General features: G+C 42.0%; 1 protein-coding gene across 1 annotated transcript; it reads right to left on the bottom strand.

The window, feature by feature from the left end:
- Positions 1–692: 692 nt before the first annotated feature.
- On the bottom strand, positions 693–25,910 carry LOC126353822 (uncharacterized). Its single transcript, XM_050002942.1, has 5 exons — positions 24,610–25,910; positions 17,905–18,094; positions 13,701–13,942; positions 11,017–11,104; positions 693–820 (listed from the first exon to the last, which is right to left on the bottom strand). Exons 1-5 carry the CDS (start codon positions 25,491–25,493, stop codon positions 740–742), a joined length of 1,485 nt encoding a protein of 494 aa, XP_049858899.1. The 5' UTR covers positions 25,494–25,910; the 3' UTR covers positions 693–739.

Here is a 25,910-nt window from a genome sequence, read left to right as displayed (position 1 = left end):
CACTAATTAACAACTGGAAAAAAATTGTGTGGTATTACCGGTACAGGTGTGCTTAGAATATGAATTCCACACCTGGGATCTTGTACTGTGTCTTTCAGTGTTTTCCAGTAGTGACCATCACGTCTTTTACCATGTACTTTACTGCAGATACCAAGCACTTGTCAGCCTTGGCCTGAGATAATTTAATGGACAGCTCGATTTCATCAATTGTGTTATGAAGTTCCAATATTTCACTTTCACAAATATAAGAATGCTTCAATTTGAACAATATGTTGCCGTACATCTGCTGCTACAGATGTTGCAATAAAATTCATATGTTTACATTACCACTTCAGTACAAAATTGTGGGATATTTCAGAAATTGTGGTGTAAGAATGGTTTCAAAGAGGAAAAGTATATTACATCTCATAATATGATAGAAAGAACTACAAAGAGCCAAAGGAATATACTTACCCACTTGGCATCGCAACAAATTGTTGTGAATAATTTAACCTTTCTGTTGCGATCTCTCTGTTCTGTAAATACAGAGGCATATGTGACTAAGTCATAAACAGTGTCAAATGTAATGTGATAAGACATACTATCTCAGAGCATAGTTCAGATAGTGCTTTTGCTGCAACAATTTTGAACCCGAGATGCTCTGTTGATAGCACAGACAACAGACACCACATTATTTTGTTTAAAAGACCAGCTTTGGTTTAAAATGTATAATTTATTTGTGGAAGTAGGATGATATGCATTACAGCTCACTGTGAATATATTCTGTTGTTGCTTTGATGTCTTCTTCATGAAATGTTCCACAGTTTGCAGGGTACTGAATCTGTAAGAAAAGGATTTCAGTTATTCTTCAAGAAATGAAAATACATTAGACTCTCACTAATTGGCCTCAGTAGTATGGCCTCTCGGTATTCTGGCACACATTCAAAAACACATGCACAATTAATTATCATGCATAACAATGCTTTATATACTGTATTTGAAATTGTAGCTTTCTTTACAGTTTGGAATCGTGTCTTTTAAAAGGAAACACGCTACGCTAGACCTAAAGCAGAAATTCAGAATTTTAGATGAGTTAAATCGAGGTTCTTCACAAAAAGCCATTGCTGCTGAGTTGGACGAGTGACTATTTATGACATTAAAAAGGAAGATGTTATTCGACAGTACTCAACTCAAATGGGTATTGAGTTGGGAAAACGAAAAGTTATGCGAAAGAGAGAGAATGAAGACCTGGATGTAGCTGTTTATAGTTGCTTCATACAATAACGCAGTAAAGGAATTCCTGTTAGTGGCCCGATTATAAAGGAAAAAGCAGCTGCATTTAACAAACAACTTGGCAGCAGTAACTTGTTTCCAGCAAGTGAAGGTCGGCTTTCAGACTGGAAAAAACCGCCTGGTATTCGGCAGCTGACAGTCACTGGGGAAAGTCACTCAACTAATGCTAATGATGCTGATGAGTTTGTAAGCAAGATATGGAAGATAATAGTGGAAGAGGAGTTAACTGCTGATGCCTTTTATAATGCTGATGAAACAGGACTCTTTTACAGGATGAACCTTAAAAAACATTAGCTGCCAAGAATGAGAAGGAAGCTCATGGTTACAAACAACAGAAACAGCGTGTAACATTAATGGCGTGTTGTAATGCAAATGGGAGTCATAAACTACCGCTTACGGTGATTGGAAAATCGCAACATCCACGTTGTTTTCAACACACTGGCATAAATACTCTACCAGTGCAGTACAGAAGAAAGCATGGATGGACAGACAAATATTCCCTTGGTGGTTCCAGCAGTGAGAAAAGAGCTATAGCAGAAAAAGCTTCCACTGAAAGCTATCCTTATAATTGACAATGCTCCCAATCATCCTTCAAATGTTTCTCTAAAGTCCAATGGTATACAAGCACTCTTTTTCCCACCCAGTGTGGCAGCCCTAATCCATCCCATGGACCAGGAAGTTTTGGAATAAATTAAACATCATTATTGACATTCACTTCTCGTCTTGTTGCTGAACGAAAGTGAAAACGACTCTATCGAGACTATGCTGAAGGCGTGGAAAGTAATTAACATATGTGATGTTATTTTCCAATCAGCCGAAGCTTGGGATAAAGTGGGGAGCACTACCATAATGAAAGGCTGGAGAAAATTGTGCCCATCCATTGATGCCGAGTTGGGTCCAGTATTGAGTGACAACAATGAGCCAGTCAATTTGGAATTATAAATTATTTTGGACATTGATATGTTCCACAACCTTCCAGAAGGAGAAGAAATTGGTGAACATGTTACTAAGTGGCTGAATGAAGAAACTGTGATACAGACCAAAACTTTAACAGATGAAGAAATAATCAAAAGTGTGCAAGAAAGTAATGATGAAAGTGATGAAGAAGAGGACACAGGAGGAGAGAGCATGAAGATTTCTCAAACTGCTGGTGATGAAGCTGCCAAGTTCTTCCTGGAGTAAATTATGCCACAAGCAGATATATGCAGTACCGATGTAATGCTTGTAAAGCGGTTGCATGAAAAAGCATGCCACCATTGAGTATCATCTTTGTGACAGTTAAAAATTAGGGACATCTTTCATAGTGAGTGATATGACTGTATAATTATGGACAGTATGCACTCAAGCACAAGTTTTCTTTTAAAATTAATGTATTTTTGGATTTAATAAAGTATATCCTCTATGTTTTAAAATTGTATCCTTCGGTTTAATAAAGTACAGTACACTATATCCCCTATGTTTTCATAATAAATAAAAAACAAAATAAATGAATAAAAAAATTTCAGACACTCAATAATCCGGCACTTCCGCTAATCCGACACCCATAAGTGCCAAGAATGGCCGGAATAGTGAGAGTCAGGTGTAGTATTTTATAAGAGAATCAATGTCTTGGCTTTATTGTCCAAATTCTCAGGAAAAAAAACTCATTCCACAAAGTGCGTAACATCCAGCGCACTTTGATCTATTGACTGTTCATATGATTTTGAAATGCATCCCTGTTTGGTTTTGAACATTTCTGAAAACATTCTAAGTTGATTTCTAAATCGATCATAAATAGATGTTTGAATGTGCACTTAGCGTACGTGATGTCTCTGCCAGGGGAATCCCCGTCGCATCTCGAAATAGAAAACTTTCCTGCAGACAAAATGGCAAGGGCTATATGCACCTTTTTTGTTTTAGGGTGCACAACTACAATGGTCATTAGCGCCCTGACTAAGTTAGGAATGCACCGCGAGGCACAAGGTTAAAACATCAACTAAAAGGGACAACACTATAAAAGACGTATTAACAGGCATAGGATTAAAAAAACAACAGCATAATCAAACGTCCTTAGACAGGTGTGTCAACTTGATAAAACGAAGAACGCGAGCAGCAGCTCCTGGGTCATTTGCTAAAATGGCATCCAGAGTACATGGCAGAAAATGTGGCGGACTGTCAGCAATTGCCCACATGGACAGAACGGCGCAGCCGTCAGCAGATGGCGATGGCTGAACCGGCAGTGTCCAATTCGTAGCCGGGCCAAAACGATCTCCTGCCGAGAAGGACGTGAGGAGGACGTCCAAGCCGCGGGAAGAGGTTTCAAGGCCCGAAGCTTGTTGTACGTAAGTGCAGCCCAATCGGCATGCCACAGCGATAAAATGCGCCGACAAATGGCCCTGCTACAATCTGATGAAGGGACACAACAAGAAGCTGTCCAAGGCTGGAGGACCGCAGCGTTGGCCGCGGCATCTGCAGCTTAGTTCCCAGGGATACCGACATGGCCAGGAACCCACATAAAGCTAACTGGAGACCCATTGTCCACCAGCTGCTGAAGAGAGCGTTGGATCCGGTGCACGAAAGGGTGAACCGGATACGAATCACTGAGACTCTGGATGGTGCTCAGAGAATCGGAGCAGATGACATAAGCAGAATGTCGGTGGTGGCAGACGTAAAGAACAGCCTGGTAGAGGGCAAAGAGCTCAGCTGTGAAGACCAAACAATGGTCATGTAGCCGGTATTGGAAACTTTGTGCCCCAACAATAAAAGAACACCCGACCCCGTCATTGGTCTTAGAGCCATCTGTATAAATGAAGGTCATATTAATGAACTTCGAACGAAGTTCAACAAAACAGGAGTGGTATACCAAACCGGGGGTAACCTCCTTTGGGAGCAAGCTGAGGTCAAGGTGAACGCGAACCTGAGCCTGGAGCCAAGGTGGCGTGTGGCTCTCATCACCCACTCTAAAGGTTGCAGGGAGTGAAAAATCAAGGTGTTGAAGGAGGTGACGAAAGCGAACTCCAGGGGGTAGCAGGGCAGAGACATACAACCCATACTGATGGTCTAGAGAGTCGTCAAAAAAGGAACGATACGATGGGTGGTCGGGCATTGATAGTAGCCAACAGGCATAGTGACAAAGCAGTACATCACGCCGGTAAGTGAGTGGCAATTCACCGGCTTCAGCATGAAGACTCTCGACGGGACTAGTATAAAATGCTCTGATCGCAAGACGTAAACCCCGATGTTGTATGGAGTTGAGGCGGCGTAAGATGGACGGCCGTGCAGAGGAGTATACGAAGCTCCCATAATCCAGATTGGAGCGGACGATCGACCGATATAGGCGGAGTAGGATGGTTCGATCCGCTCCCCACGATATACCACTGAGAACACGGAGGACATTTAGAGAACGGGTACAACGGGCAGCCAAATATGACACATGTGGAGACCAGCTAAGTTTCCTGTCAAATGTAAGACCTAAAAATTTTGTTGTCTCCACGAATGGGAGAGCAATGAGACCGAGTCATAAGGATGGTGGGAGAAACTCTTTGTAGCGCCAGAAGTTAATACAGACCGTCTTCTCAGCAGAAAAACGGAAGCCATTGGCAACACTCCAGGAGTAAAGACGGTCAAGAGAACGCTGAAGACAGCGCTCCAGGAAACATGTACGCTGCGCGCTGCAATAGATGGTAAAATCGTCCACGAAAAGGGAGCCTGATACATCAGCTGGGAGGCAATCCATTATTGGATTGATTGCTATGGCGAAGAGAGCGACACTCAAAACTGAGCCCTGTGGCACCCCATTCTCCTGGCGAAAGGAGTCTGACAGGACAGAAACCACACGTACCCTGAACTGTCGATCCATTAAAAAGGAACGAATAAAAAGAGGGAGGCGATCGCGAAAGCCCCATGTATGCATGGTGCGGAGAATGCCCGGCCTCCAACAGGTGTCGTAAGCCTTCTCCAAATCAAAGAACACAGCCGGGGTCGGGCGCTTCCGCAAGAAGTTATTCATAATGAAGGTCAACAAGGTAACCAGATGATCAACAGCAGAGCGGCGCCTACGAAATCCACATTGTACATTGGTAAGTAGGCGTCGAGATTCGAGCAGCCAAATCAAATGAGAGTTAACCATTAGCTCCATCACCTTGCAGACACAGCTGGTAAGCGAGATGGGTCGACAACTGGAAGGCAAGTGCTTGTCCTTCTCCAGCTTAGGAATCAGTACAACAATATACTCGCGCCAGCATGTGGGAACATGTCCCTCAATCCAGATGCGATTGTAAGTACGAAGAACGAAACCTTTACCCGCAGGAGAAAGGTTCTTCAGCATCTGAATATGAATAGAATCAGGCCCCGGAGCGGAGGACCGTGACCGGGCAAGTGCAGTTTCAAGTTCCCGCATGGTGAATGGGGCATTATAACTTTCACGATTCGAGGAGTGGAAGTTAGGTGGCCTAGCCTCCTCTGCCTGTTTTCGGGGGAGGAAGGCAGAGTGGTAATGAGCGGAGCTCGAAACCTCTGCAAAAAAGCGGCCGAAGGCATTGGAGACATCCTCAGGGGCCACAATGATTTCATTCGCGACCATCAAGCCAGAAACTGGTGAGTGGACCTTAGTGCCAGATAGCCGGCGCAGGCTACCCCAGACAACAGAAGAAGGAGTAAAACTGTTGAAGGTGCTTGTGAAAGCAGCCCAGCTGGCTTTCTTGCTTTCTTTAATAATACGACGACACTGCGCACGTAATCGTTTATAATTGATACAATTCGCCACTGTAGGGTGGCGTTTAAAGGTGCGTAAGGCACGTCGACCAGCACGTAAAGCGTCTGTACATGCTGCGGTCCACCAGGGGACCGGTATGCGATGTGGAGAAAAAGTAGTGTGAGGGATGGAATATTCAGCAGCAGAGAGAATGACTTCCGGGAGGTGTGCATCCTGACTATCGCAGTTTGTGAAGGTTTGATCCTGAAAGGTCGCCCTGGAAGAGAAGAGCCCCCAGTCTGCTTTGGACATGTTCCAACTCGTTGAGCAAGGGGGGGGGGGGGTATGATGCAGGAGATGGATAACACACGGAAAGTGGTCGCTTGATTATGTATCAGAAAGTGCATACCACTCAAACCGGCGTGCAAGTTGGGTAGCACATACAGACAGGTCTAAATGGGAATAGGTGTGGGATGTGTCTGAAAGAAAAGTAGGGGCGCCAGTATTGAGGCAGACAAGATTGAGCTGGTTGAAAATGTCTGCTAACAGGGAGCCCCTTGGACAGGATGCTGGAGAGCCCCAAAGAGGACGGTGAGCATTGAAGTCTCCAGTTAACAAAAATGGTGCAGGTAGCTGAGCAATAATTTGCATCATGTCTGCCCTGGTAACGGCAGATGACGATGGAGTGTAAACATTACAAATGGAAAATGTAAAAGTGGGGAGAGTAATGCGGATGGCAACTGCCTGCAGGCCAGTGTGCAATGTGATGGGATCATAGTAGAGATCATCCCGGACCAGCAACATAACCCCTCCATGAGTCGGAATACCTGCCACAGGGGGTAGGTCAAAACGCACAGAGGTGTAGTGTGCCAAGGCAATGTGATCGCATGGGCGTAGCTTCGTTTCCTGGAGGGCTATGACGAGCAGACGGTGCAAGCGGAGCAGCAATTTCAAGCCCTCTCGGTTGGAGCGAATGCTGCGAATATTCCAGTGAATAAGTGCCATCGTGAGAAGAAGAAGATGCAAGAAGGGGTCATCTCGTAGGCCGCTGAGGGCCCGGCTTCGAGCGAGCACTGCCGCTGCTAGCAGTAGGTGGACAGTCATCGTCCATTTGTTCTATAGGTTCATCGGCCATCTTGTTAAGATGGCCAGGAGGGGGAGCTTCCTCCGCTGGTGAACGGCCAGATGTTCGGCTACCAGCGGTGCGGCCAGGCGAAACGGGTGACGGCCTGGAGCGGCAGCCGCTGGGTGGTGCAGGAGAAGAAATGCGCCGTGGCGGGGAAGGAGAACTGTGCTTCCTATGAGCCTTCTTGGAAGGACGTTTTGTGGAAGTATTGGTCGATGGCTGGGAGTTCGAGGTATGTAGGAGGTCTGCACGAGACGGTTCCTTCTTGAAGGCCCGTGCATCTGACTTCTGGGTCTTCGTCTTGGCAGAACCTGATAAAGGTGCTTGTGTCTGAGGGGTGATGGGAGGAAGAGGAGACGTCGACCAGGCGATCTTAGCATTGGCCGAACAGACGACCGTAGTGCTGAAGGTCAGATCGCATGTCTGCATCGCCACCTCCCTGGTAGTCCGAGGAGAGGCGAGGACAGTACTGTATTTCTCCGCTTGGAGCAGCATGGGCTTCCTACTAGCAAATAGCTTGCGAGCAGCCGAGGTGGACATTTTTTTTTGACCCGAATTTCTTGGATACAGTGTTTGTCCTTGTAGATGGCACAGTCGCGGGAGGACGCTGCATGGTCACCCTGACAGTTCACACAACGAAGAGACGGAGGTGGACAGTCACCCTCATGGGCATCCGTGCCACAAGTGACACATTTAGCCCCGTTGGAACAAGACTGGCGAGTGTGATTAAAATGCTGACACTGGTAGCAGCGCGTAGGTGTCGGGGCATAGGGGCGAACAGAAATAACCTCGTAGCCCGCTTTGATGCGCGACGGCAGCTGAACACTATCAAAGGTCAAGAAAAGTGTCCGGGTTGGTACAAGGTCATTGTTGACCTTTTTCATGACCCTATGGACAGCCATCATGCCCTGCTCAGCGAGGAAAGACTGAATCTCCTCATCAGTCAATCTGTCGAGTGATCTAGTATATACCACACCACGAGACGAATTTAAAGTGCGGTGAGCCTCCACCCGGACAGGGAACGTGTACAGGAGTGTGGCCCGAAGCAGTTTTTGTGTCTGAAAGGGGCTCTCAGTTTCCAGTAACAAGGTACCGTTACGCAACCTGGTACAAGACTTGACCAATCCGGCTATGGCATCTACGCCCTTCTGGATAACGAAAGGGTTGACAGAGGAAAAATCCTTTCCATCCTCAGATCGAGAAACTAAGAGGAACTGTGGGGCAGGCGGTAGTACTTTTGTCACTGGTGGCTGGTCAAGTTTCCGTATGTGGGCAGAAATCGAGAGAGAAGAAGAAGAGAAATCCATTGCGGAGGAATCCCCCATGATTGCCAGCGTCTCCGATGGTGCACTCCTTCCTTGTGGGGACCATTTCAGAGGGCACTCCCGCCTTAGGTGATTGTTCACACCTCAGGTCACACCTCCCGAGAAATGGACGGAGGGACCAATCGGCATGGTTGGAAGGTGTCAGCTCAGGTAATCACCACTCCCTGGGCTTGGCCTTTACCAGGGGGTACGTGCGTGCCTTACTTGTCTACCCAAGGTGGGGAATTACTCGTTACCCCATCACTGGCTACACGTGGGAACGCGCAGGTCGGCCTTCAGGCACGCACAGGGAGGAAGGAAGAAGAGGAAAAAGAAAGGAGAGAGGGAAAGAAAGGACAGACTGTCTCAAACACCGAGGCGGAGACCAGAGAAGGCAAGGAGAAGAAGGCAAGGGAAAGGGTAAGAAAGACAGTGAGGTGGAGAAGAAGAAAGAAAGGAACCAACCAAATGAAGGAAGAAACCAGAAGAAGTGAACAAACCAAAATGACCACAAATATAGGTCGTGGAACTGTCCGTCTCCGGACGCAGGCGCTAACTACCCTCTTGAGGGGGAGGGACTCCTTTTAGTCACCTCTTACGACAGGCAGGAATACCTCGAGCCTATTCTAACCCCCGGACCCGCAGGGGGCCAGAATAGTGCAGAAAACTCATTGTACAAACATGTAATAAAAAGTAACCGGAGAATAAACATGGGATAACTGAACTGGTGATTTGGTCTGGGTTAGTGAAACCAACTAGAAAATAAGTTTCGACAATGGCAGGAATAGTTACAGAATTAGTGATGACAAGATTGTTTTTTAGAATGAGGAAGGAGAAGAAATGGGGACATGACACAAATTATATGTAAGAATATGATGAGTCCAAATTTGTATAAAAATTTCATACTACTGCTACAACTTTTTAATCCCATGCTTAAGAACTGGAGCACATGAATGAAATGTGAAACTATTTCCTAACATAAAACTCTTTGCTTGTGGTAGTCCTAATAGGCATTTGATGTTGTTATTCCATGAACTACATTTGGCTGTGTTATTTATGTAAATGAGCTAGATAAAAATGACCGTGTGTGCCAAAACAGTCTCACTTATTTGGCATGTCTTACTATTACTGCAATATTAGTAAGTCTTATTTTATTTTATCCAGCAGATAGCGACAACAGACGTAATCAAAATGAAAAACCGCAACATTCTTGGGTACTACTCATATTAACAACTTTTTCAGTATCAATCAAAGACACTTTGATTTTTCATGTAGAAAAACATTTGAAAAACTTTGATGAGGTAATAGATTCTTTCGTAGAAAGGAAAGCTTGCTGTATAAAGCTGTAGCAAAATTAGAGACAAAAAAATGCTGGAACTTAAAGTATTGAAGAAAAGTGTACTGTCTTGCTTGTCTCTTGTCTTTACTGGTTTTATTTTGTTGTTTTTTTTAAATTTTTTGTCTTAGTAAAGAGTAAGTTATTATCTAATAAGCAATAAAGAGTGCAAATTTTCTTAGGAGTTCTTATTCTCTTGGTCACAAATAAGCCCACCCAGTATAAATTGTGTGTGTGTTTTTTAGGGGAGTAGTATGTCAAACCGCCCGACTGGGAGTAGGAGAGGGACCACAGGGCATTTTAATTTTCACTGTCCTGAATATAGATCTGGAGGCTTCCATTACAAAATATACATGCTTGAATTCCACAGAGTAAAATACTGTGCCGTGTGATAGAAGAATGCTGTGTGAAGAGGTGTAGCATACTTAAGACCAAATAACATGTCTTACATTTTCTCGAATATATATATATATATTTTATATATCAAACTCTTCAGAAAGATGTGGGATACAAAATTAAATATTTTTGAAAAATAGATTTTTTTCTATCTCTAAAGTCCTATCTCAAATGCTCAAGGGAGATGGTGGCGTCACTATCAAGTTTTTCCCCTGATTTGGAAATATTGTAGATCTAGGGCTGCATTATGGTGATTACTTTTTAAATAATAAACAGTTGACTTTCTTTTTTCCAGGTGTCTCATCATTTGTCTGCCCCTTTAATTATTCTGAAAAGGCCCATTTGGTTTTTTATTTAATTTTTGTTATAAGTTTACAAAAATTACGTAAGACTGGCCAGTTAATAAAGAATAATTACTGGAGGTTGGATTTTGGAAACTTACTTTCTAATACTTTTTAAATTTTGATCCTGAGCCATCAGCAACAAATCATTCTGGCATCCTGTGATGAACAATGTTGTGACATATGTAACAAACTGCTGCTTCCCTTTGTAGCATTTCACATTCTTTTATTGAGATTAAAAGTTAATGATAATACTGGATGTAGGTCCAACTCGAAGATTAAGAGATTGGCACAACAGTTGTTGACTGCATCAGACCAGTTGGATGACACAGAAAAATAAATGACTTACCTGAGCTTTTTTATATTGTAATGAGTACATTTGAACAAAAGGTCAAATAAAGTTTTGGCACATGTTAATGGCTGTTTTTGAATGAGTGTTTTATGCTGCTACAATTTTGTTTCTGTTGTATAATGCTGGTTACTATCTGCAGTGACATGATTAGAAAAACAATTCTGGAGGTATGAAGAAACTTGGAAACACATTGGTACTTTATTTTGATTTTACTTACTGCGCAATCATGACCTTCAACAGCAGCACTGTAAAGCTTCCAGAAAGAACTCCCATTGTTGCTTGACAGGATCCATATGGCAACCATGCTAAAAGACAGTAATAAGCAAATTAAGTTGCAGTACCTATTGAATGTAGTACTTCTATGATAAGAGTATTACGTCAAGAATGACAGAAACATAAAAATTCCATTCATTACATTAACAATCTTATGAAAGGGATAGATTGCTACTCACCATATATTGGTGAGTAGCAATCTATACCTTTCATAATATTGTCATTACTCTATCCTGGATTCTCTACTGTTCCATTCATTGAATTCATATTTAATAAAAATTCATGAGTAATGATACAGAAGTTGTAAACAGATACAGGCAGTGTTGTAGACATTTGTTCAGTATGTTAAGCAGTTTGAAAGTTTAACTTTAATTATAATCACCCTGTATTAGTTTGCAAATTTACTTCTGGGCTGAAAATAAGATATTCTTATGCTTGACCCACCTAACAACTGGTGCTAACTGTACAGTTCCTCATCAAATGTTCGCTCGTAGTCACGCTTATTTGATTTCGTTACTGTCTCAATCAAAGGAGCTGTTCTGTGAAAGCCTAGTTTCTTTGTGGCTAAATTTTCCTGGTAATTTGCTTTTCTGTTCTCAGAATGAGATATTCACTCTGCATCAGAGTGTGCACTGATATGAAACTTAATGGTACATTAAAACTGTGTGCTGGACCGAGACTCAAACTTGCGACCTTTGCCTTTTGCAGGTGAGTGCTCTCCCAAATGAAGTACCCAAGCTAAACTCACGACCTGTCCTCACAGCTTTACTTTTCTGTTAGCATTTAAAATAGAGTCAACATAGTTCATGTTTACACTGTGCACAAAAGCCAATTCTCACACAGTAAACAGCCTACTGCAAACACAAAGTGACATTTGTGGAAATGATTAAACTGAAGCAGTAATGTCCACCATCAAGGTCACTTGATTAGAATACAAATGAGGCACTGAGACTCATAAGGGCCTAAACCACACTGCTGTTGAGCCCCCATTTAAGTGAATATCAGTGAAACCAGTGGTATAACTTTTCATGAATTTTCATATATACACAGTGTGAGCCTACAGCACAGATAAACCTGACTGACCATAAGATCAACAGATTTCAAAAGCATGAATAAATGCTACAATCTCACAGCTGACGGTGATGTGATTTAGACCCTTATGATTCTCAGCATCTCAAATGGATCACTGTATTATGAAATTCAGAACTTAATATACTATAACCCATTCAGAAACCCACAAAATAGGTTTACTGTCAGTACAACTTTAACATATAATGATGTCAGATCTAATTTTACTACAGTATATAGTGAGTGAAGTAGCATATCTGAGTAAAGTGCTGTCATCTAGCAGGATTTGTGCCGAGAGAACTGGGATGAAAGTCTTCCACAGTGTGCTACCACCTGGTGGCACTGGCTTAAACTTCTAGTTGAATGGCAAGGCCTAGCTGTGCACATCTTCAACCTTACACGTTGTTTATCAAATCCCTATGTATTGGTCCAGAAGGACATTACGTAATGCGAGTTGCGCATGTGCAAAAGCACCTTAAAATGTTCACAATTGAAGGTTTGCTTGTGACCTTGATGCCAAGTTTCATGGAATCTAGAGGAGCAATTGCATGGTAGATTTAAGTGCCATATCTTTCAGATTGCAGCATCTATGCTACGTTTAACAGCACTGAAAGAAAAATAACCAATAAATCTGCAAGGTGTCGAAAGTTAGAGTGTTCACATGCTCTCATGCTCTCACACAGCAGCTGGCATTGACTACTTGGCCATCTAGATTTAATTTTTACACATTTCTCTAAACACCACTTAAAGTGGCTCCATTAAAGAGACTACAGTGCTATATGTGTCATATCTGAACTAGTGCTCCATCTCTAGAGACCTTATCATCTACTGGATGTCAAACCCTAATCTTCCTTCCCTCCAGTTAGAATCCAACGAATTAGTCTCTCAAAATTCATTGTGGAAGAAGACAACAGTAAACTCTATTTCTTATGGATATAATTACCTTAGAGAGTTATCATTTGTAACAGTTTTCACAAACTGCACAAGGAAGCAGGATACAGAAATATGTTTCTAAGAAATATCACACACAACTTCAATATGAAATCAGAAAGGATCTTAGAAATGCATACTAGACTACATTAAAGACAGATGCACATGTGGGTTTCTGAAATGAAACAGCACTCATGCCATCACAATAGTTTTCAAAGAAGGAAATGAGCAAACACATTCACTGGATATGGGAGTTGTTGAGCAATTTGACAAACATACACACGGAAAGATAAATGTTCTAGATCAGCTTTCAAGCTTGTGTTGTTCTCCATAACATAGGAGCAGAGTGTAGTCAGTCTCCCCCCCCCCCCCCCCCCCCCATCCTCTCTCTCTCTCTCTCTCTCTCTCTCTCTCTCTCTCTCTCTCTCTCTCTCTCTCATAGTCTTTTGTGATTAATATTTTATTTCTTTTCTTTTTATTCCTCTTCATAGCAAAAATGTCTTATGGTAATCTTCTCATATGTTATTTCGGTAGATACAATCATAGCATCTATCTGTAATGTTGTTATCATAATTTTTTAATAGCAGAGTATTGAAAGACCATTGAAAGACAAACTGAATCATAACTTACCTGGATAATTTAGTGACACCAGGCTTCAAACCCCCTTCTGTCGCAGTATCTCTCTGGTTGACAGTACATATTACATACTCCTCACACTGAGGGTGCCTTGTTGCGTACCAGTAAGCTCTCCAGACCCTCATTGCTGGTTCAATTATGTGACCACTTATTGTGTCTGTAAGTTTGTCTTCAATCTCCTTTGGACTAAGGTGTGATAAGCTGAGACCTTTCGCCTGTCCCAGCTTGAAGACTTCCTGTACATAATTAAGTGAGTTACAGAACATACTCTTAGTCTCATATGGCAGGTATTTACAGTAAAGACACTTCATCCTCACTTCCCGAAGGATAGCCATTTATGTGTACAAAGAAATAAAAGCTTTTGCATAGTCACCTAAAGCTGTTCACCATGATCTTCCAGCTAACAATGCAAAATGACCTTATTTTATTAAATAAATTATAGTAAAGAGACTCCCAATAGAAGTATATTGTTAATATAAAACATAATGGAAGCATGATTTTTGCATTGATTATTTGTTGTCACTGGCATGAGCACCTTTTCCATGTTTGACAAACATACAAAAATGAAATCGCCCAAGTCTGTTATCCAGCTCAAATGATGCAGCAGATGACATGCCACACATTCCTGCCTCACCATTTTGTTGCACCAGTAAGCCTACGAAAATCTCAGTGGCCTGCTCCAATCACTCACCTGGCACCATGTGGTAGTGTGTGTTCGGTTGTGGCCTACAGGAAGGGAATTGCCACAGGCTACATATGTCACTCTTGCAGCTATGATTAATCTCCTCTTGGAACACCTACTACTGTGGGCACATTGCTGGATCTTTGTTATGGACTTTGTTTTCGAACTGCATCTGGAAACCCTACTGCTACGCAAGATGACTTGGCTTGGTATCTGAACTTTTCTCTTTGAGCTCTAATGATGTGGCCTCAGTAAGACGTTATTCTGTAATAATTGGTAGACTTTATATAGCCTGAACTTAGAGTGCTCTGTCAACATTATAGCACATAACTAGCTTTACATTTTCAATTATTGGGTCATGTGGTGTGCATGTTTGTTTAGAAATAAAAGATGTGATTTGACAGTTTCTTCAGTGGCAATGATGACTTACAAATGCTAGCAATAAATGATAAGATCTTATAATAATGGTGTTGGTGATTAACAGTGTATACATGGAAGAATCCTGGAAATACTAAAACGTATCAGATAGATTATATAATGGTAAGACAGAGATTTAGGAATCAGGTTTTAAATCGTAGGACATTTCCAGGGGCAGATGTGGACTCTGACCACAATCTATTGGTTATGAACTGTAGATTAAAACTGAAGAAAATGCAAAAAGGTGGCAATTTAAGGAGATGGGATCTGGATAAACTGACTAAACCAGAGGTTGTACAGAGTTTCAGGGAGATCATAAGGCAACATCTGACAAGAATGGGGGAAAGAAATACAGTAGAAGAAGAATGAGTAGCTCTGAGGGATGAAGTAGTGAAGGCAGCAGAGGATAAAGTAGGTAAAAAGACGAGGGCTGCTAGAAATGCTTGGGTAACAGAAGAAATATTGAATTTAATTGATGAAAGGAGATAATATAAAAATGCAGTAAATGAAGCAGGCAAAAAGGAATACAAACGTCTCAAAAATGAGATCGACAGGAAGTGCAAAATGGCTAAGCAGGGATGGCTAGAGGACAAATGTAAGGATATAGAAGCTTATCTCACTAGGGGTAAGATAGATACTGTCTACAAAAAAATTAAAGAGACCTTAGGAGAGAAGAGAACCACTTCTATGAATATCAAGAGCTCAGATGACAACCCAGTTCTAAGCAAAGAAGGGAAAGCAGAAAGGTGGAAGGAGTATATAGAGTTTATACAAGGGCGATGTACTTGAGGACAATATTATTGAAAGGGAAGATGATGTAGATGAAGATTAAATGGGAGATACGATACTGCGTGAAGAGTTCGACAGAGGACTGAAAGCCCTGAGTCGAAACAAGGCTCCCGGAGTAGACAACATTCCATTGGAACTACTGACGGCCTTGGGAGAGCCAGTTATGACAAAACTCTACCATCTGGTGAGCAAGATGTATGAGACAGGCGAAATACCCTCAGACTTCAAGAAGAATATAATAATTCAAATCCCAAAGAAAGCAGATGTTGACAGATATGAAAATTACCGAACTATCAGTTTAATAAGCCACAGCTGCAAAATACTAACGCGAATTCTTTAGAGACGAATGGAAAAACTGGTAGATGTGGACCTTGGGGAGGATCAGTTTGAATTCCGTAGAAATGTTGGAACACATGAGGCAATACTGACCTTACGACTTAAATCTTAGAAGAAAGATTAAGAAAAGGGAAACCTACGTTTCTAGCACTTATAGACTTGGAGAAAGCTTTTGACAATGTTGACTGGAATACTCTCTTTCAAATTCTGAAGGTGGCAGGGGTAAAGTACAGGGAGCGAAAGGCTATTTACAATTCGTACAGAAACCAGATGGTAGTCATAAGAGTCGAGGGGCATAAAAGGGAAGCAGTGGTTGGGAAAGGAGTGAGACAGGGTTGTAGCCTCTCCCCGATGTTATTCAATCTGTATATTGAGCAAGCAGTAAAAAAAAAACAAAAGAAAAATTCGGAGTAGGTATTAAAATTCATGGAGAAGAAGTCAAAACTTTGAGGTTCGCCGATGACATTGGAATTCTGTCAGAGACAGCAAAGGACCTGGAAGAGCAGTTGAACGGAATGGACAGTGTCTTGAAAGGAGGATATAAGATGAAAATCAACAAAAGCAAAACGAGGATAATGGAATGTAGTCAAATTAAATCGGGTGATGCTGAGGGAATTAGATTAGGAAATGAGACACTTAAAGTAGTAAAGGAGTTTTGCTATTTAGGAAGTAAAATAACTGATGATGGTCGAAGTAGAGAGGATATAAAATGTAGACTGGCAATGGGAAGGAAAGCGTTTCTGAAGAAGAGAAATTTGTTAACATCGAGTATAGATTTATGTATCAGCAAGTCGTTTCTGAAAGTATTTGTATGGAGTGTAGCCATGTATGGAAGTGAAACATGGACGATAAATAGTTTGGACAAGAAGAGAATAGAAGCTTTCGAAATGTGGTGTTACAGAAGAATGCTGAAGATAAGGTGGATAGATCACGTAACTAATGAGGAGGTATTTAATAGGATTGGGGTGAAGAGATGTTTGTGGCACAACTTGACTAGAAGAAGGGATCGGTTGGTAGGACATGTTTTGAGGCATCAAGGGATCACAAATTTAGCATTGCAGGGCAGTGTGGAGGGTAAAAATCGTAGAGGGAGACCAAGAGATGAATACACTAAGCAGATTCAGAAGGATGTAGGTTGCAGTAGGTACTGGGAGATGAAGAAGCTTGCACAGGACAGAGTAGCATGGAGAGCTGCATCAAACCAGTCTCAGGACTGAAGACCACAACAACAACAACAAATGCGGATTAACTCCCCACACCAAGGGCTTGAATCAGCATGCAACATCAGAGTGCAAGCACAACAACCAATAAACTTGTTTATCAGTTGTTGCTACTGTCATACCAAGCATATGATCAGACAATGGAGATAAGCAAGAGTACATTCAGCTCTTCCTGCAGTTCGTTGACTTTCAAGGTACTCTATCCAGAGCTGGAACATGCCTTTTTTCTTATATGGTCAAAACATGAACTATTGTCATTGTTGTATAAGTTGTCAGTACTGGTAGATGATTAGTCACCTGTGTCACATGGTTTCAGAGAGGCTTGAAGTTCTCCAATACGTAATGAAGCAATCTCTAACGTAAGCAGTTTAGGTAGATGACTTGCATTGATTAAGTAGAAAGTGCAACTAATATTCTTAATTACCTTTATAAAATTAGAAATGTATAAAATATTATGTAACATCAAAATTAGAATTGAAAGCTCAAAAAGGAAGAAGGTGCAAAATCAGCAAATAAGTGTCATGATTTGTCATTTTTGGCTTTCATTAAAAAAATGAGGCCAAATTTTCTTAAATCAACAAACTGTATGTGACAAAATGAATTTCAGCATCCATGAAAAATATCTACTATTTTTTATTTGAGCTCTTTTCATTCACAACCCTTAAAGTGAGATTTTTTTGAACTGTGAAAAAAAGATTTGACCACCACCATGAAACTTCAATAATGCTGTATAGTAGCAATAACAAATATATACCTGAAGATAAGCAACAGCTGGTTTTATGTAAGTTGCTGAGTCAATTTTTAAACCAAATTGTTTCTTAAAAACTGCATTTACGATGCGAGTGAGGGATTCTGATGGTCTTGCAGGATCAAACATCACAGATTTAGGATAGCCTTGCGCCTTCAGAAATCCATTTCCCATGAATTGTGCTGTTGTTAAGTACCTGAAAAACAAAATTTATATATATTTGTCATGAATCAGCAATAGATGTCGTATCTCATAATTTTGCAGATTTTGGGTTATAATTGAGGTTGATTTCTCAGATCTGTATTTTCATTTTTTTCCAAGTGCAGCAGAAAATTGATTGTAGGATTCCACGGGGAGGGGTTTCCTTTCTTCATGAGGACTTGAAGACACTTGTAGAGGCAACCTTGACTGTCTCACACATCCTCAAATAGTGTTCCTTGAAAAGAACGTCACTTCCCTCCAGGGATTCCCATTTGAGTTTTGAAGCATCTCCATAACAGTTTCACGTTGTTTAAACCTACCAGTAACAAATCTAGCAGCCTGCCTCTGAATTACTTCAATATCTCCTTTAATCCTGGTATGGATCCCAAACACTGAATCAGTGCTCAAGAACAAGTTGCATTAGCATCCTATATGCCGTCTCTTTTGCATATGGACCATTTTTTTCCAAAAATCTCCCAATAAAGTGAAGTCAATCATTTGCCTTCCCTACCACATCCCTCACATCCTCTTTCCATTTCATATCGTTTTGCAGCATTACACCCAGATATTTAAATGATGTGACTGTGTTAAGCAGGACACCACTAATTCTGTATCTGAACATTACAAGTTTGTTTTTCCTATTCATCTGCATTAATGTGCATTTTTCTACATTTAGAGCTAGCTGTCATTCACCACACCAACTAGAAAAGTCATCTTATATCCTCCTACAATCATTTCTCTTTGACACCTTTTTGTACATCACAGCATCACCAACACACAAACACAGACTGCTGCCCACCCTGTATGCAGATCATTTATGTTTACACTAAATACCAGCAGTCCTATCATAGTTCTGTGTAACACTCCTAAGGATACCCTTGTCTCTGATAAACAGTCACTACTGAGAACAACATACTGGGTTGTGTTACTTAAGTGCCTTCAAACCACCCACATATCTGGGAAACTATCCCATATACTCATTAGAGAAGAACTAGGATTCAAATCTCCATTGAGCCAATTTTCCTTGGTTTCCTTTAAGGCAAATACTGCAATGGTTCCATTGAAAATGATATGTGGCTGATTTCTTACCTCACCCTTCTCCCATCTGAGCATTTGCTCCGTCTCTAATGACTACATTTTCAGTGGGATGTTGAATCCTAATGTATGCACATGCCCTGCAAACCAGTGAGAAGTGCACAGGGGAGGGGGGGGGGGGGGGTACTTCACATTGAACTACGTAGTAGATATCCTTCTTGTGTCATTTGTGTGTGGATTGTGGGAAGAATGACTGCTTAGAAGCTATAGTGGACACCGTAATTAGATCAGTCTTGTCCTTGTGCTCTTCATGGGAGTGATGTATAGAGGGCTGTAGTACATTCCTAGATTCATAACTTAATTTTTGTTTTTGAAACATGGCACAAAGACTTCTGCAGGACAGTTGGCATATACCTTGAAGTACTTGGCAGCTTAAATTTTTCACAATTTCCATATGCACTCCTGTGGACAAAAAAAGAGAAACCACTGGAGACCACTGGTGCACCCCTTCTTTGGATGTGTTCAGTATCCTCTGTTAGTCCTATTTGGTACAGTCCCATACACTTGATCAGCATTGTAGGAAGTGTTGTGTGACTGTTATATAATCAACCTCCTTTGCAGAGCAGTAGCATTTTCCCAGTATCCTAACAATGATCCACCTGATTTACCTACGAGTGAGCCTATGTGTTCATTACATTCCATATACCTGAAGATGTTACGTCCAGGTAGTTATATGAATTGTTGGTTCCAGTTGTTACTCTTTGGTATTGTTGTCATATGATGCTATGTTTCTGCTTATTGTGAAGTGCACAATTTTACATTTCTAAACATTTATATCAAGTTATCGATATTTGCACCACTTTGGATGATTATCTAGATTGGAATGGAGTACTTTGTTGTAGACAACTGCATCATCTGTGCAGTTCTGGTTTACAGAACAAGCAACACATGCCCCTGATTGGGGTGCCAAGGTGAGAGAGGTACCAGATGTGCTACAATTGTAAAATTTCTATACAGGACATATCACAATTTGTAGTGGTCACTTGGTGTGCAAAGGTGTGAGGGGTACCGAAGTGCAAGATCTGTATACTGACACAGGTGAAAGTGTATGAACGTAAAGAAGGGAGTGGAAGGAAGCCAAATGATAAATTCTCTTGTGTGGAAAACTGTTCTTGAACTGTTCCTGCATCTGCGAGAAGTCTGACTATTAATATTGTTTGTAAGGTCATTAATATACAACATGAGCACCATAAAACTTGCCTGAGACAGTTACTTCTATATCTGTCAATGACTCTCCATCCGAGGTAACAACCTGTGTTCTTGCTACCAAGGAATCCCCAGTCCACTTACAAATTTCATTTGGTATCCCATCTAGTTGCACTTTCATTCATAAATGTTGAAGTTAAGAAGTATTGTGTTTATCTGATTGCCTTGATCATATTTCTCCCTCCATTTGTTCTATTTTACAACATGTGCCAGTGTTACATGCATAGCACCCATGGTCTGTATTGTCTGACACAAGGAGATCCAACTACACAATGGAAATCAAACTACACAGCATGCTCAGATAATGCAGTTGTATAAAACTAACTGAGTGAGAGACATAAGTGTAAATCTGAACAAAGGTCTAACATCAATTGGAACAATAATAAATACAGGCTTGTCTGTCTCCCACACAGCAACATAACTTTAATGTTGCTTTTTGGGTTTATATAATTTGGATATATTGTAGAAACATGCAGACAACCATTAACATTTTTATGGGATATAGTTTTGCACTGCTGGCATTTGTGGCTATTGTCAATAACCAACACAAGTCACTTAAATTACTTGCACTAATTGTATATATTTCTATAATTCATGTTGACCCACAAGATTCCTATTAGTAATCAGTAGCAAACTGTATAGATATGCCCACTAGGCTCATATTTTTGAGAAAATAATGTTCCAGTTCCAATGTGAAATGTCCTGACTTAAGCCTTTCACTGATGAGCTTGCCATTGTCCAGCTGATGAATTAAAGTAAAATTGCACTTTTGCCAGCAGGTATTACATACCCCAGCTGTTTTAACATAGCTATGAAATTACAGGTTTCAAAACTGAAAGATTTTTGTAGACAAAGGCACACATTTCATTTTATAAAATTTATATGTTTCCTTCCCTTTTTTGTTGATCTTCAGACATTTATTCTTTCAGTGACTTTTTGCCAATTTAGGTACTCAAAGTTTTAGTAAATATTGCTGCTAGAGAAAATTCTATGACATTGTGGAAAGACTGATGTTTGATGTCATTAAGCTAAATATTGCAGCAGATGAAAAACATGGATAAAACTGAATTTAAGCAGTTCGTTGAATTCTGCACACCCAGTCACAGCATCACAAAATTGCTGGTATGATCCTGTGTCCCAGACTCACCACTAAAGTGTTGTTCACAAACTATAAAATGTATCCTGCTATCTTTGGATAAACAATTCAGTTTTGCAACTGCTAATTTTAAACATTTGTGTAAATTAACAATTGTGTCTCATCGCTGTCTTGAATTTAGTAACAAAGGAAGAGAAATTAGGGTTTAATACCCTGTCAAATATGAGGACTCTAGAAATGGAACAAGAAATTCCCAACACATCAGGCATACTAATTTCAAAGGAACTATTCTCCCATTTGTGTTAAGTGATTTAAAAAACTGTAGAAATTTGTACCTGAATATCCAGGCAGGGATTTAAGCCCCACTGTTCCCAAATGTGAGTCCAGCAACATAACTGCCTTGCCATTGTGCTCAATCAACTTCAGTAGTAAAGTTGTTGTGCAGGGAGCAGTCAAAAAAAAAAAAAAAAGGACTGATGGGAAATAGTAAGTAAACTGTTTATTATTTCAAAAGTAATCACCATAATTATTAATAAATTTATCTCACTATGAGACAAGAAGGTCAAACCCTTAATGGAAAAAAATATTTGCTGTTGCTTACAGAAACATTCAATTGTGGACCTCTTTGTCCAAAGCAAATCAACAGCCATGAATCTTTTTTTGTCAGGGCTCCAAAAATATGCAATCACAGGAGGAGATATTGGAGGATGTGTAAGGCCTTTCCAGGAAAACTCCTGCAGAATAATCCTAATGCCCCGGCATATTGACAGACGGCATCATTCTGTTGTAGTATAATGCTTGTCCACATGCTGCCAAGGTTGTTTCGCCTGCACTGGAGAAGTTTCACTGCAAAGCCCTTAAACATCCTTTGTACAGTCCCGATCTCTCCCCATGTGATTTCCATATTTTTGGAGCCCTGAAGAAAGACTTTCGTGGTCATCAATTTGCTTTGGATGAAGACACACAGGCACCATCATGGTTCAGAGGGCAAATTGCAAACATTTTTCCCTGAAGGCATTAAGCGTCTTATCTCACAGTGGAATCATGTATTAATAGTCATGGTGATTAAATAATAAACAGTTTACTTACTTTTCTTATATCTGTTACTTATATGCCCCTTATGCGAAATGAAATTATATACAGTGTGCTGACTTTTAAATGGCATCCTATGCTTCTCGAGAAACAATAAGTCATAAAACTTTTAATTATGATGTCTAGATCGCTACAGTTTCTTTACAAAAGGTGACGTTTTTCAACAGCACTTTCCTATCATCTTCAGGCCTAATGATAACAGACAAAAAGAAAAATCAGGAAGGTCAGTGTGTTAAAATCCTGGTACTATATCAAATAAAATATATAGAACATACCAAGAGTCATTACTGCAGTAGCTCAACAGTTCACTAACTGAGCAGTTGTCGTACTTAATACTGCACAGATGTCACAGTTTGTGGTTTAATGAACTGTCTTAATGACTGATTGGTATGTTGTGTGTATTTTATTCTATGTAGGGTAGTTTAACACACTGACCTTTTCTCTTTCTCTCTGAAATAGAATGTGAAGTTTGATTGGAACTGACTGCTTTATACAGGGTGCCACAGGCGGAATGGTCAGTATTGTATGATTATATGATAGCGGAACAAACACTGGTAGCATTTACTTCTGTAAAATATCTGGGAGTATGCGTGCGGAACGATTTGAAGTGGAATGATCATATAAGATTAATTGTTGGTAAGGCGGGTACCAGGTTGAGATTCATTGGGAGAGTCTTTAGAAAATGTAGTCCATCAACAAAAGAGGTGGCTTACAAAACACTCGTTCGATCTATACTTGAGTATTGCTCATCAGTGTGGTATCCGTACCAGATTTGGTTGACGGAGGAGATAGAGAAGATCCAAAGAAGAGCGGCGCATTTCGTCACAGGGTTATTTGGTAAGCGTGATAGTGTTACAGAGATGTTTAGCAAACTCAAGTGGCAGACTCTGCAAGAGAGGCGCTCTGCATCGCAGTGTAGCTAGATCGCCAGGTTTTGAGAGGGTGCGTTTCTAGATGAGGTATCGAATATATTGCTTCCCCCTATTTATACCTCCCAAGGAGATCATGAATGTAAAATTAGAGAGATTCGAGCATTCGAGCGCGCACGGAGGTTTTCAGACAGCCGTTCTTCCCGCGAACCACACACAACTGGAACAGAAATTGGAGGTAATGACAGTGGTACGTAAAGTGCCCTCTGCCACACACCGTTGGGTTGCTTGCAGAGTATAAATGTAGATGTATTCAGGAATATAACAGGAAGGGTCATTTGAAGCAAAAAAGTCTAGTAAATACAGGCTCTAAAAAGCATACCTTAAGAGGTATGGAACTTGTTCATCAACAGTGCCAGTACTGCAAAACAAATCTTTTCCACTGCAAGCTCTTTGCTTTTGATACTTTGACAGGTGGTAGTAAGGACGAAAACAAGAAAAATGTCAAGTAAACATGGTCTTTAAAGTGTGTATCTTAAAAACTATGAGCACCTGTTCATCTTCACTACTGTGGAACACATCTCTTCTACTGAAAAAATGGTTATAGCTCAAGTATGCTGGCCGGAGTGGCAGAGCGGTTCTATGTGCTACAGTCTAGAACCGCGCGACTGCTACAGTTGCAGGTTCGAATCCTGCCTCGGGCATTGATGTGTGTGATGCCCTGAGGTTAGTTAGGTTTAAGTAGTTCTAAGTTCTAGGGGACTGATGACCTCAGAAGTTAAATCCCATAGTGCTCAGAGCCATTGTAACCATTTCTTAAAGTATTCACTTTAGAGCCCATGCTGGCTGAACTTTTGTTCTTGTTGTGCTCCATTGTACCACTTCTCAAAGTATGGATAGCAAAGAGCTTTAATTCGTGGTACCAGATCGTAATTAACGTAGTTCTCAAGGTAAGTATTTTAGAACTTATGTTTACTAGACTCTTTTGCTTCGAATGTTCATGTCTATTGTATTGATGAATACTAACTGTTCCTCTCGGGACATATTGTATAAATAAGGTGTAATGATCTAGACATTATAATAAAAAAAGTTTTGTACTTGAATGAGATTCACGATTTAGCCAAGTAAAATTTCATAAAGAGAGTAACTGACCTTTTCTGCGTAGAAGGATCTGAAACGTGAGCAATCCACTCAGAGACGTAGGTCGCCAGACTGCGCACCCACCGCTTCCGGAAACTGGCGTTTTCCAGAGACCTGTATATGCGTTCCGTATCGAGATTTCCGTCTTTGTCGGTGAACAGCCTGAACGTGGCCTCCAGGCCACTGGTTTTCCACAGCGTCTGGCCCAGTTCGGAACTCATGAAGTGTTCCCAGTAGTCGCGGAAAGCTGCCAGCACGGGGGCGAACAGAGAGGGTCTGGCCTCACCGAGGCCGGCTCCTTCGGACCTCGGCGATTCGCCACTGCTGGCGGCCTGCATGAGGGCAGGCAAGAGGCCGAGCAGCCCCTGCAGAGGGTTGCCTCCGCCTCGTGGCTGGTCCTGCTGAGTACCTCCGGCCAAGCTGAGGGCGAGGTCGAGCATGCTGCTCCAGTCCACTTGCCCCTGCTGCTGCGGCCTCCGTTCGTCTCGGAGGTCGCGGCCCTGCTTCACGTCATTGTTGTTCTCGTCGCTGTGGCCGGACGTGAACGCGCCGACCAGGTCGGCGATGAGCTGCGGGTCTATGACGCCCGAGTTGGGGCTGTCCCCGTAGGCCTCCTTGCCCGCGGCGCCGGCCAGGGCCGAGCCCACAGTGGCCACGAAGTCCGAGTCCTTGAGCAGGTCTCCCAGCTGTCGACCGCCCCCGCCCTGCATGAAACTCTGCATCATCGCGCCGACGGCGCCCAATGCCCCACCGGCGCCGGAGCTGCCCCCCTGGCCTTGCATCTGCTCTTTCAAGAAAGTCTTCGCCATCTCCACGAAGGGGTTCTCCTCCTCCGCTGCCACCAGCAGCGCGGAGGACGCTAGGGAACACAGCACGAGTCGCCACAGCCCGCCCATCTCACTCTGAAGTCCTTCTCGTTACAAGTCACAATAGTACTTCTCCGCCTTCAGTGCGTCGTTTGCGACATCGCTCGCTGGTGCGCCAGCGTATGCTCGTCAGCCACGACTGCCGGCGAAGGCGAGTTGGGCCGGCGCCGGCTCTAGCGGTACCTGCTTCCCTCTGGGGAGGGGAGTGGGGGACCGCACGGATTCCTGAGCAGTGAGGCGAGTGCTGTCAATGACCTGGGCCGCCTCCTCGGGGCGCAGCGCAGCTGTGCTCCGGCCGACAGCTGAGCCGCAGGTAAAAGGACTCCCCCTCCAGCCGGCCGCTGCGGGCGCGTGTGCTCCTCGTATTCGCCGCCTGCGAACGGCACGTTTCCTCATTAACGGCGCGTGGCGATAACCGGCGCCCGTATACTGCCGGCTAGCGGCGAT

The sequence above is a fragment of the Schistocerca gregaria genome, chromosome 3 (genome assembly GCF_023897955.1).
Source record: "Schistocerca gregaria isolate iqSchGreg1 chromosome 3, iqSchGreg1.2, whole genome shotgun sequence".
In the NCBI taxonomy this organism is placed as follows: Eukaryota; Metazoa; Arthropoda; class Insecta; order Orthoptera; family Acrididae; genus Schistocerca; species Schistocerca gregaria.
This window is presented reverse-complemented; position numbering and strand designations above follow the sequence as displayed.

Coding starts and splice junctions, on each gene's coding strand:
- LOC126353822 (XM_050002942.1), bottom strand. CDS start 25,493: ATGGGCGGGCTGTGGCGACTCGTGCTGTGTTCCCTAGCGTCCTCCGCG. Junction 18,095..24,609: donor GATCCTTCTACGCAGAAAAG/GTCAGTTACTCT, acceptor TTTGTTTTTCAG/GTACTTAACAACAGCACAAT. Junction 13,943..17,904: donor CAGCTGTTGCTTATCTTCAG/GTATATATTTGT, acceptor AATTATGTACAG/GAAGTCTTCAAGCTGGGACA.